This window comes from Brienomyrus brachyistius, chromosome 14 (assembly GCF_023856365.1).
Source record: "Brienomyrus brachyistius isolate T26 chromosome 14, BBRACH_0.4, whole genome shotgun sequence".
NCBI lineage: Eukaryota > Metazoa > Chordata > Actinopteri > Osteoglossiformes > Mormyridae > Brienomyrus > Brienomyrus brachyistius.
In genome coordinates this window covers 6,946,280-6,959,493 of record NC_064546.1, presented here as the reverse complement: position 1 = coordinate 6,959,493, position 13,214 = coordinate 6,946,280, and the positions used below count along the sequence as shown (strand labels likewise).

At 37.4% G+C, this 13,214-nt stretch overlaps 1 protein-coding gene across 4 annotated transcripts in view; it reads left to right on the top strand.

Annotated features, from left to right (window-relative positions):
- The first annotated feature begins 4,762 nt into the window (after positions 1 to 4,762).
- dicer1 (dicer 1, ribonuclease type III) overlaps positions 4,763 to 13,214 on the top strand; it is a 120,626-nt gene continuing 112,174 nt past the window's right edge. For all 4 annotated transcript variants that reach the window (XM_048974106.1, XM_048974104.1, XM_048974103.1 and 1 more), the window contains exons 1-4: positions 4,763 to 5,002; positions 6,761 to 6,803; positions 8,946 to 9,122; positions 9,306 to 9,468. In XM_048974106.1, coding sequence (XP_048830063.1) covers positions 8,964 to 9,122; positions 9,306 to 9,468 — 322 coding nt within the window. In that variant the 5' untranslated portion in view covers positions 4,763 to 5,002; positions 6,761 to 6,803; positions 8,946 to 8,963. The remainder of the gene's footprint in view (positions 5,003 to 6,760; positions 6,804 to 8,945; positions 9,123 to 9,305; positions 9,469 to 13,214) is intronic.

Here is a 13,214-nt window from a genome sequence, read left to right as displayed (position 1 = left end):
CCACCAACCCGAAGGCGTGCCATGACCAGGTGGCGCTGGTCGTCCGTTAAGTGACGTTGTGTGTTCATGGCTGTTTGATTGATGAACTTGGAATGACTTGCTGACAATACCAGCTTTTTATCCCCACAGACTGTTGAAATTGATGCCACATTGAAAAAGGTTGTGTTGTGGCATTGGCTTCAATAAGGCACACCAGTACACAATGAGACCATTACATGGAAAACACAAGATGAGGTGTGTCTATCACCCCAATACAATTGCCTCCCTATCCCAAAAATCTGAAGTGTAACAAACACCGTATGCATGACATCCACTGAGTCTCTCACAATATCCCTAACTTATTGTGAGTAGTGTATATACACCATTGACAGTGAATCTTTGTGTCTAAATATACAGGTGACCCTGTAGCACTATGTGTAATACTGTACAAAATGAAAATACCACAGTCTAAAGAAAATACTGTAGCGTCCGGTGGACCGAGGTTGGGAGCAGAGACGATATAGAGTCGATATAAATTTTATTATGTATGATCCAGAACATCATCTTGTGCTGACCTGACCTGTGAATTACTGTATATTGTGCCTAGGAAGTTTGCAAAAAGATCCACAGAATAAGTTTGCTGTCCACAAGGTGGCGGCTGCAGCCTCGCATTTTACTTTTGGCTGCTCTCCGTTGTGGCAATTCAACTTAGAAGTGACGTTCAAGACAAAATAAAGTGTCTGAGCTGACCTTCTCATTGCTGTCTCTATGCTGCTCTACTTAATTTCAGCTTTGTCTACCCCGTTTTGCTCTCTATGAGACACATAGGCACATATACAGGAGAGAATAAGCTTGGGGGGGGGGGGGGCAGATCATCACCTACACCAGTTGTCCTTAAACTTATAAATATAATGAAATTCCCCCATTGTAAAATTTAAGGAGCAAGGGGGGTTCCTAATGCTAAATCTCGCCGACTGTCTCACGGATCGCTACCAACACAATTTGGTAAGGGGCAGGGCGGAAGTGGTTGGGGTTTGAAAAAGACCAACTAAATACTTTTGAACTTCTTGTCCAAAACCAGCTGTTTCCTTCCTTTGCTACCACACACAGCCGTTTCATTTCTGGGTCAGTTTATCTGAAAATGGAACCAGGCGTAGATTTACATATAATGTTTGGCATGCTCCATCACCTAAACTGTGACCTCATTTTAAGTAATTATCCAAGGAAAAGAGACACATAATTATCTGGAACAGGCATTTTTCTGCAGACTTCCTTCACACATCTATCTAATAAATGGACAATTTACACTCAGTGGCCAGTATATTAGATACACCTGCTTACCACAAACATTCTGCTCCTCTAAATGAGGAATGATGAGGCTGCAACTGAACGTATGCAGCACAAAGACAGAAGAAGTTCAGTTATTTTATTATTAAGACATATTATATAAGCAATTTTAAATGTGGTGTGGGTTTTGAAGACATGATCATTCTAGCATTTCTGAAACAGCCACCTTGTTAAGATCTTCCACATACTACAGTGTCTATAATTTACAAACAATTTACAAACCAGCTATGCTGCTCTATCCTGATTTTTGTCAGCAGAGTGACAGTTGGTAAACCTGATTTTTTCATGACTTTTGTCTGAGCCCCCTTGTACTGTTGAGGCCCTAGGTAGCTGCTGAGTTTCTTTACACTTGAATCCGACCTTGCCTCTTTAAATATATTTTGTTAAATCAATTAATTTAACCTTTATATTAATAACTATAATTTCACCACCACTGCTCAGTTCTCTGAGATTTTTAATTGTGATTGGGACTTACAATCTTCAGCATCTTTCAGCACTGAGGAGCTAATAGTTCAATTTGATTCTGCCTGCCAAATCGTGTTGGATTCGGTAGCTCCCTTAAAAATCAGGCGACTGAAGGCTAGATCGGACCCATGGCTAAATGAAGATACCCGTGCTGCTAGAAAAGAATGCAGGAGAGCTGAATGGAGGTGAAAAAAGGACAGGTTACAGGTGTCACTGGAAATGTTAAGAGGAAGCTGGTGTCATTACCAAAAAGTTGCGAAAGCCACCATAATGAAATTCTTTTGTGATCATATTGTTTCTAACTCTCATGACCCTTGTGTTCTTGTTAACACAACTCTGTTCTTAATGTTCATGAACCTGTCCCTCTGAAAGCTTCTATGGAAATCTGTGATGAATTTCTTTACTTTTTTATGGATAAGGTTATACACATCAGATCCTTCATTTTACCATCTGTTAGCGATCCACCAATTTTAAGACCTTGCTTGAATGCGTTGGAGCATTTTGAGCCTGTCTCCATTACTTTTTTAGAGGATCTGGTATCCAGTATGAAGCCATCTGGTTCTTCGTTTGGTGTTATCCCTCTTCATTTTGTTATGGAAGTTTTCCCCAGTTTGGGTCCTTTTATTCTTGTTTTATCAAGTTTAATTTCTAGTGTGATGCTGAAAAGCTTTAAACATGCTGTGTTGCAACACGTGTTAAAAAAACCAGACTTAGACCCTACTGTTTTGTCAAATTTTATGCCTATCTCCAAGCTACCTCTATGGGCTAAACTTCTTGAAGGAATTGTTTACTTGCAATTGAAACCCTTCCTTGATGAACATACAATTCTGGAAGTGTTTCAAAGTTTAAAAGTCGCCACTGAGTCTGCTCTGTTAAGAGTTTTTAATGACATTTTCTTAACAACTGACTCCAGGGACCCTGTATTACTTGTGTTTTTAGATTTAACAGCGGCTTTTGACACTAAAGACCATGATATTCTTTTATCTAGGTTGGAACAGTGGGTGGGCAATACAGGCTCAGCCTTGCAGTGGTTTAGATCCTACCTCTCTGATAGAAGTTTTTGTGTTAGTATAGATGGCTTCACCTCAAATTCTGCAGGTTCTGTCCAACTTCTCTTGGACTGCCTCATTGATGTTAAAAGATGGATGGCATTTAATTTCCTGAATTTTAATGAGGAAAAGACCGAAGTTATGTTGTTCAGACCCAATGTCTCCAGCAGATCTTCTTGCATCGACCTCTCCTCCTTGGCCTCATTTGAGAAAGCCTTAATTACAAATTTGGGTATTAAAATGGATCCTACTTTTAAAATGGATAGTCAGGTAAATGCTGTTGTAAAATAAGGCGGGTAGCAAAGATCAAGCCTATACTGTTGAGGTGGGACCTGGAATTGGTTGTGCATGCTTTTATAACCTCTTGACTATTGCAATGCTTTATTCTTGGAATCAGCCAATCTTCTGTGGCTTGCCTACAGTTGGTGCAAAACACCGCAGCATGCTTTTTAACTGGTGTAGGGAGACAAGAGCATATTACCCCAATCTTGGCTTCCCTTCACTGGCTTCCAGTGTACTTTCGGATCCGTTTTAAAATTCTTTTATTTGTGTTTAAGTGTTTAAATGGTCTTGCTCCAGCCTACCTGGTGGAATTGCTGCATCCATACGTTCCATCTCGCTCTCTTTGGTCCGCAGACCAATTGCTTCTCCAAATTCTGAAAACCCGATGCAAACTTTGAGGTGATCTGGCTTTTTTCAGTAGCAGCTCCACAACTAAGGAATGAGTTACCACTACACATCTGACAGGCACTATCAGTGGATGTTTTTAAATCTCGTATAAAAACTCATTTTTATTCCCTGGCCTTCAACCCAGTGTGAAGTGTTTTATTGGATGTTTTACGTTCTTTATATAGTTTTACATTTAGTATCATCATTTTTCTTTTTGTTATTATTATCTTGATTTTTATTAGTAATAAAATACCTTGGTGTTTTTCTCCTTTATTTGTTTGGTCTGAATGGCTCTTATGTTGGCTCTTTGTACAGCCCTTTGTTCAGCGCTTGTTGTGTTAAAGTGCTCTATAAATACAGTGGCATGGTATGGTATAACTACCGGATTATTCGAAGACAACTTTCCTTGACAATTTTTTCATAATATATTCTTAAATAAATTAACTTTGAAACTGTGGTTGATGTTATTCTGCTAGCTATAAACATAAAATATAACTTGACCGATGTTGCAAATTCTGGAACTTCACAAGATTCCAAAAAGTAAAAATAATATTTAAAAAATATTTTGTAGTCCATTAACCGCAGTGTCACAGAATTTGGTCAGCTGGCTGGAGTGAGATTTTCAAATCGAGACAAGTCTGCACACTCATGCACATGTATGTAACAGTTTTATTACGCTGTACATAGTCGGTAGGGTTTACAAACTACCCCAACGCTTTTCATGCACGTATTTTTAGTTTTATAATGTGAAAATATACATTTGCCATAAGATTTCTTGCGTGAGTGTGTCACTCAGGCGTGAGAGTTGGCTACATTGGTGCCGATAATCGATTTTCCGTTGCCCCATATATGTTACCTTTGTCAAAGAAAATATTCGAGATTGTACTGAGTGAATTTGTGCCAGTGGTATATCTCAATTTCTTGACCTTCACATATCAATAGAATTAAACAATTAATGGCTGCACTTCGATTTACGTGCAACGGTAGAAAAATGGTTAAATTAGACAAAATTAGGCTAAATTATTAAGGGCTTGGGGGTTAGAATTAGAACAGGCATGAATACACTAAAAGTAAGTTCAGGAATTATTTCATGAATGCTGCCCGCAAAAACAGTTTTTCAAGCATTTACTTAAATTGTGCTCCGCTGCACTGTAACCCAGTATCTCTTCCAGAGAGAGAGAGAGAGAGAGAGAGAGAGAGAGAGAGAGAGAGAGAGAGAGAGAGAGACCGACCGACAGACCGACCAATTGAAATCTTTGTTACGTTGTTCACTACAGGCATTTGAATTCACGGCCCAGAATACGCACGCATCACATAGTAATCGTAACTTAACAACAAAGTTAGTAGCATTGCGTAACGTACGTGTTTAAAAATTGCATCCCTATGCCCAGTAAAAGGAAGTATCGCGGGTTAGTCTGAGAAGAGCCAGAGGGAATGGAGGAGAAGGGTGTTCCGCGGCTGTAAGCGACAGTGCTACTCTCCAGCTCATCGAGGTATTTTTAATGGGCGGAGGAGGGGGACTGCAACTACTATACAACATTTTTATTTCGTCTAAGTAGCTCTTTCCCCTTGGCATACTTTAAGTTAAAGGGAAACCTTACTTATTTTAGCTAGCAAAAGTAAAATTATGTGTAGCTTACGCACTTACCTTGACGTTACGCAGTTAAATGACACATTCTGCTCAGTTATTTCAATATTCAGCTATTCGTGTGGCTAAGTAAAATAAAGGTTTTAAAATAAAACTTATCTGAGAGGAAATTTGTCAGACTGTAGCTTGTAAACGTGTACGCTATCCCGGAACTTGTACCATAATACACAGCTAGCGGATGGCTTTGTGCTGCTTAGCTGGGTTTCAGGTCTCTTTTACCATGTATACTCCATGACTTTAATTTTATTATGCCTAAAAATGAACGCCTTAATAATTCACAAAGTGTTTGTGTAGTTGGGGGGCCTTGAATAGCGTATTTGGTTAGATAGTAAGCCCAAGGTCGCGGTGAGGCCTAATAGCTCAATCCTTGCCACATTTTGCGTTCTACTGGGTGCTACTGAGCGTCATTTGCCGCGTGCGAATCAACAAATTTGCTTGCATTTTTCTAAATAAAAGCTTAATATCCATAGGAATGATGTTAAATAACGGCAAAGTGATGTTCGCAGGTAGCTGGTTGCTTTGTGTGTATGTCGGATGACGGCAGTGTATGTGCAATCCAAGTTACTATTTTGTGCCTGAAGTCTCTTGCCAAAAACATATAATGTTGTTCTTTTAAAGGATAAAAACCATTTACTAACTTTTTTAAAGATTTTTTTTTCCGGAACTGGGTAGCTTATTTATACGAATGGAATTTACGCTGTATTTCTTAGGACATCTGAATATTTCCAATCGAGAAACCGTGTGTTCAGTGATCGTTGGCTTTTACTAGCAAAACAACTCCTATAATTGATCTTATGTGTCCTGTGGATCTTTGTTCCAGATTGCTACAAACCTTTAAGAAAAATCGACTTTCTGTACAGGTTTATCACGTGTTATCCTGTGTGAAATCAATTGTCTCATGACCACACCCTCTTGATTCTTATGAAAACTGAAAATTTATACTATTTTAGAAGGAACATCGAGTCAAATTGGGCAATAAAATAATGTTTTCATTGTCAAATAATTGACGTAAATAACAGTAGCTAGAGAAGACGGGCTTAGAGAGACATTACATGTATGTAAGAATGACATCTGGATCGGTGTCTGGAACTGCTGAGCTTCTTGTATATGGAAAATAAATAAAATTGTGGTTGGTTAGATATGCATTTTCAAGGAACTATTCTTGCTGGTTCTATGTTTAGCTTTCTGCTAAGAAAGAATGCCAATGTTAATGCAGTCAACAAAATTTTAAAAGTTGTAAGTTCTTTTACAGTTGAAAACCTCGAAAGGCAAAGACTAGGTATTATCATTCATACTTTCCATGTAACCAAATTAAATTAAATCTGGGAATGAAAAAGGGTAATTTTAGGAGGTGTTCTCCCACATTCTAAACTGAAATTTTTATTTGTACCAACTGAGTCATTAAATTGCTAGTTTAAATGTCAACTAGTGAATGCTAATAGGTGTAGTGACTGGTATTCATAAAACTCATCATTTGGTGGCATAAATGTCCCAAATCAGTAACTGGTCTTCAAATGCCCCAAATATTTTAATATTTACCAGTAGTGTTGGTCTGAAACAAGAACCACATAAAAGTCTTGACTGTGATTTTGTTTTAAATAAGGAAAAGCTAGAAGACAAGAGGAGACAAAGCACAACCTTGCATGGTATGTATAGGAAAGGAAACAAAAAAATCTTGGCATCCAGGCTGTGGAGCTGTATCATGCTGTCCAGCTTCCTTGGGTATACTAATCGTGTGTGTGTGTGTGTGTGTGTGTGTGTGTGTGTGTGTGTGTGTGTGTGTGTGTGTGTGTGTGTATGTATGTGTATATATATGTATGTATGTGTGTGTGTCAGAAGTATCTTTAAGGCAAATAAAATTGAATCTTCAATTTGTACTCAGTCAAGTCAGGCAGAAGTGTAAGAGTGCTTTTCCACTGCACCGGGTACTGCACTTTTGGTGCTTTGAGAAAGTACCGAAAGTGGTATACTTCAAGGTGTTGGTTTTCCACTGGCATATAAACTGGTACTGGTGCTGAATGATGTCACAATGCTAGGCATGGTATTTTATATTGAATTAAAAAAATATCTATTTTATCATGGGCCTGGACGACATCGCATGTTATGCACATGCAATTCCTACATCACTAGTCAGCTAGAATAAGATCTTCCTTTTTCTTACTTTCAATTCTGTATGGAACTTATAGAACAGGGAGTTTGTTTTTTCCTAAAACATTTTTACTCTGTCATAGGAAAAAAAACCTAGATAGGTTTGCAATTTTAATTTATTAAAAATCAGTTTAAAATTTACCTCCATTACTTTTGCATGAGCACTGCATGGGTTTTCCAAGACTATAGAATCATTTTCATCCTTGACATTTAAATCACTCCTAGATGGGTTTGCAAGAAATTTATGAACTCCTTCTTGCTTTATGAATACCCCAATATTTTTTACAACAAAGTCATATCACTAGGACAGCACGCAAATAGCAGTCCTAGTGTATTAAATAAAATACTTTTTAAATTTCTTGTCATGCCATCCTGATCTTTTTCTTGTGTCTGTTGTTCTAACCAGATCACAATTTTTTTTTTTTTTTTTTTTTTTTTTTTTACTTGTTTTCTGAGTTCGTAACTTTTTTCAAGGTGCTGTTAGTCTGCCTATGAACACAATACAATTTGCATAACCAGTTGACAGAGAAAGCATTTCAAGTTCCACCCCATAGTACCTAAGTATCCCAGGACTTCTGGTACTCGAAGTTTAGGTACTTGTACTCGACCGGAAGTCAATAGAAAAGGGAAAGTACCAAACGCGCCAGATCAAAAATACAGTACTTGGTCTGGTGGAAAAGCACACTAAGATCCTTGCTGTTCACCGTAAGGCACAACAGAAAGGAAAACAAGGGAGGTGTGGGTCTGCAAATGTTATAATTATGTATTGGCATCAGTTAATTGTGCAATGCATAATTTTTTAGTTGCTGGGGAGTGCATATGGTTTTAGGACTGGTCTGCCACTGCTAGTGTAAATCCCTGTAAAATTGAATTCAAAGTATCTTCCATTCTAATTTTTATCTTGTGCTTTTTATTGGACATAAACTATGCTTTTTAATAATTTTCATTTACATAAGTTTGCTTCATATGAATTCAATAGTAATTTACAACCTAACAACAAAATGTGCTGTTGGCATTTTCTCGTGTTATGTCCTATGACAGTCTTTTTTGTGTAATTTATTAAAATTAGATTTCAGTTAATTTTGCTTTTTCATTTTCTGAATCTATTTAAGGGCAGTATTTTAAACAAAATTGGAGCATTGAGGTAAAGAATTATATCATTTGATATGGGGGGGGCAAAAAATCTCGTGATGAAATATCTTGCCGTGTTCCCCAGCCCTAAACTCACATCATTCCCTAGCATTTTATTGTCTTTGTTGAAGGAGAAATATTATGGTCTCTGTATTACCTACCTTGGCATCCATGGATTTTACAGAAATAATAATAAAAATATAATATTTTTAAGAACAATTTATTCAGCTAGGTGGTGGTATGAGGTTATAGCAGGCATGTCTCATGATTCATGGTTCCTACCATCAATCATCCAACGGCTGGCCTCCAGGTAGTATAGGGCACAAGGCTATTAAATTTTACCAATAATCAGATATACTTCAGATAGTATTTCTTTAAGTGCTTACATATATAACAATTGTGGTTACACAAGTAAATATGAGAGTAAGACATTTGATGAATTATTGTCATGTTTGTGATGTATGTGATTACATTTAGGTGTGTTAGTAATGGTGCTGTTTTCCTTTTAGTAAACACAAAGAAATGAGATGAACACTGGAAGAGTTGAGAACCCAGCTTTACAATTCCTTGGTATGGCTGGCCTACAGCTTGTACCCCCTGCATCGTCATCTATGGGGCCCTTCCTTGGTCTACCATGGCAACAAGAGGCCATCCATGACAACATTTACACACCAAGGAAATATCAGGTAATCTGTGTGAGCTCTTTTTTTTGTGATTTCTGTTTTGCGCACACTACACCTTTTTTTTTTAAAGTTAAATTTCTAGGATTTGAAGGGGAAGAGTAGAAAAGTGAAATTCAATGCTCAAATGTAAAATTCTGAAATTAATAATTTGCACTCACTGTGTATAATAAACATTTTCTTTACCAGGTTGAACTTCTTGAAGCAGCTCTTGAACACAATACTATAGTCTGCTTAAATACTGGCTCAGGGAAGACCTTTATTGCAGTACTCTTGACAAAACAGCTCTCTCATCAAATTCGGGGAGATTTCAGAGGATATGGCAAAAGAACAGTTTTCCTGGCAAATACAGGTAAGAGCTGCACTGGTATTTTTCTCCAGCAATGTACATATAAGAACAGTGACTCTAGTAATGATTTAAATGGGGAATTCCATTTACAGTATTTAAAACTGGCTTTTCAAGTCAGTACAAGTAATTTTAATTTATATAGCACTAGTTCTGTCTCAAATGATTATTCTTTAAGCGATTAGTCGATTAATTGGAAAAATAATCGCTAGATTAATCTGCTAATTTTTCGATTGATTTGATAAATTTATTGATAAGCAATTTTCAAGTTAGTTGTTACAACAATTCACAACAGGCCTGCTTGCCTTGTGTGGGGCAAGGCAGGTGGCAAATTTCCTTTTTGCAGGGTGGTAGGAGATGTCTCAATATACATGATTGGCCAGTGCATGCCTTACAGAATAGTGTGGCATTGCTGGCACCGGCGATATTAGACAAAACTCTATGGGAATTCAGTCTATAATTGATTTGAATTGCGTGATTCTTAAAAGGACATAGTTAACGTGCTCCTGAGGGGATAAAGTACTTTCCCTTACAATACATTTATGGTGCGTTCAATTATTTCTCTCCAACTCGAAACTCGGATGAAAACGTCACTTCCCGTCCGAAACACACCTCTTTTATGACTCTGATGTCGAACAGAATTTTCTTGTCTGAGTTGCTCCTGTGATGTAATTTCAACATGGCGGCTTACACACTCAACAGTAATTCTATTTTACAAATCTTTAAAAATGTTTATTTTGTTAAATTGTTATTTACATTTCTAATTATAATTGCACGTGTTCAATTTAGAGAATACCATATCGTGACTGTAAACAGTATCCTAGCATGCAATGTCAGATTTTTATCAGACTTGTTAGTGTTTTTGGTTTGTTTGCCTCTCAAAAAAAGAAAATCACTATGACTGTACTAAAATACTTTATAAAGCTTTTAATGTGGTTTGACTAGTTGCTGTTTCTTGTTTGTTTCTCGCGGAAATAATAATCTTACTCCAAAACTATTAAAATATAAAGCAACAACCCACAGCAGCGTATTCATGGAGGCAGCCATGTTTGTTTTGAGTTTTGTCGAAGGTGATGTCACTCAACTTGGAATTTCTGAGTTCTGAGAGATAATCGAATGCACCATTAGCATCACGTAGTGCATTGCAGTCACAAAACATTTGCGTAGTTTTACACAACGCATTGACACTAAAATTCCACGTCAGCACATTTTTATAATCGACATTGTCGATTACGTCGAATAATCGTCCCACCTTATTTGGTGCAATATGTTTTTCAATGTGCTAAAGTCCTGTATATCAAAATTATATTGTAATGAATAAAATGCATGATAGAAGCAGAGACGTTGGACAGCATTACACAAGAATTAAGATAAAACGGACCCAAAGGCCTGACAGTAAAATTAGTTTATCCCCAACTATTTCTACTTTAAATCTTACATGCAATGGTGGGGCATCACATAACCTGGACACGACAATGTCAAAAGCATGGTCGCCTTTTCGTTTCAAGTGTGCCTGAAAATGAACAGTTATTGTTCATTGGCTGATCTGAGGCTCCAAAAAGCAGAATAAGGTTGAATAAGCTCTGAAATGTGCGGGAGACCTATACCATGTTGCCTTAACTTTTTTTGTTTATAATTGAGTTTAAAATTTTAACAGGTAGCCTGTGCAATATAGTCAGAAAGTGCCATCAGTGAGCAGCAATAACCAGGTTTTAATGGCAGTTGTGTGTTAAATAGACCCTAAAGGTAGCATACAGTACATAGAGTGAAAAGGAGAGGGCCTGAAATGATCCTTCTGGTACCCCACCCTTAAGAGAAACTGCTGGTGCGATATATTTACCTGTACTGACCGAAAAAGACTTTTTTCTTCTAAGTAAGCTATAAACCATTTTAAGGCTGCCCCCCCCCATGGATCCATACAACACAAATAAGACTATAGTTAATAGGGTCAAGTAGAATTAGGTTGTTTCACTTTCAGTAGGGCTTATTTGGCACTATGTTGTGCCCCTCATCAATAATTCTGCATTGCTCAAGAACTGAAAAGGTTTTTTTTTTTTTTATTCATTCAGCACTGCCTGTTCAATGTGAATACGCAGTGACATCGGACGTCGAACTGACATTGTGAAATCAAATGTAATATTATACTAGTTTTTTTTCTGTTAAAGTACTGTGAAGCACTCCTAAAGTAGCGATTCATTTTTACACATCAGCCGGTTTAAATCGTCATGCATTTACATGGATTTTTAACTGATTCGTGATTCGTTACATCCTCAGGAGTCGACGACATCATTGGTGATGCCACGTATCTTTCTTGTGTAATTCAATTCATAACTCGCTGAAATTGTATTGTAGAAACATGAAAAAAACGCTGACTAAATCCATAATGTCTTCTTTTCAAAATATCAATTGTCGGTAGTATTAAATTTTTTTTAATTTGTTTATTTTTTTGGCGAGTTAACCTATGTCACCTTTCTTTGGTTTACATGCATCGGGGGTGTGTAGTGCCACCCTCAGCTGAAGATTGCTATTTGCAATATAAATAGGCGCATTTCCGCGTATTCAAGTTGCATTTGCATGGTAATTTGAACAACGCAACGTGAAATGCGGTCCAGATACATCCCCATCAGCACCACGGGGGGGGGGATGTGGCCAGGTGTGAATGGCTCATGCATACACATGTAACTTGCTACATATTCAATGAAAGGAGCTCAGAAATAGTGACATGAGTTAGGTTTTTCTTATTTATTAACTGAATGTTGCAACTACACCATTTAGTCATCTCCATGTAGCCAAGACTTTGGTGAGCACATATCTGGGATCAACACAAACTTCCACCATTGCTTACTATGTACTTTTGTAATGTTTCTGCAAGTGTTCTAAACTGCATTTTGCAATGTCTATACTTTTATGTCAAATTACAAACTTCATATAAATCTGACATTTACAAAGAACATTAAAATAAAGATGAGTAGAATGCTAAACAAATATATAAGAAATAATTCATGGCAAATAAATTAAGCTTATGATATTGAATGAAATGTGTGACCATGCCCCAGTCAGTGAAAGTGTGTTCCCTACCCTTAGACCCCTTTCTTTACTGCCTGCATCCACTTTTGTCTCCCTAAATGTCTGTCACTGGCTCCAACACCACATTGGTGGAAACAGGGTATTAGTGGCCACAAAGGGAAGGGTGATGGCAGATATCATTTGACCTTGCGAATGTAGTAAGTCAAAGTATTTGATTTTATTACTGCTGCACAAAAACATTATATAGATGAAAATCTAGAATTGGTTTCGTTTTCAGACAAACTGACCCAAAAATGAAGCAGCTGTGCTGTGTGGCACCAAAGGAAGGAAATGGCAGCTGTAGAAGACATTTGGTTTTTTGGACACAACTGTAAAAGTATTTTTCAGATCTAACACTGAATGTATTGCATGACACACTTTCAAATTTTGTCACCCCTTCAATGTGCCTGCAGTATGGAAGTGGTCAAACTTTGAGGCAAACTGCCATGTAGCGTGAAAACTCAAAAATGTATTTGGCATGTATTTTCAACCTTTGCCAGCACACTGTATAGGTATAGCTCTAAAACCATGTAGTAATTTTGAGATCAGTTGCACCAAAATCAAAGTAACAGCACTTAGTGACAGCAAAGAGAAGGATGAGATAATTAGGCTTTTTCTTGTGAGCAAGATCACTATTACTGTTGTCTTTATGTACTATATTTGATCTTTGATCAAGAGCAGCTGAA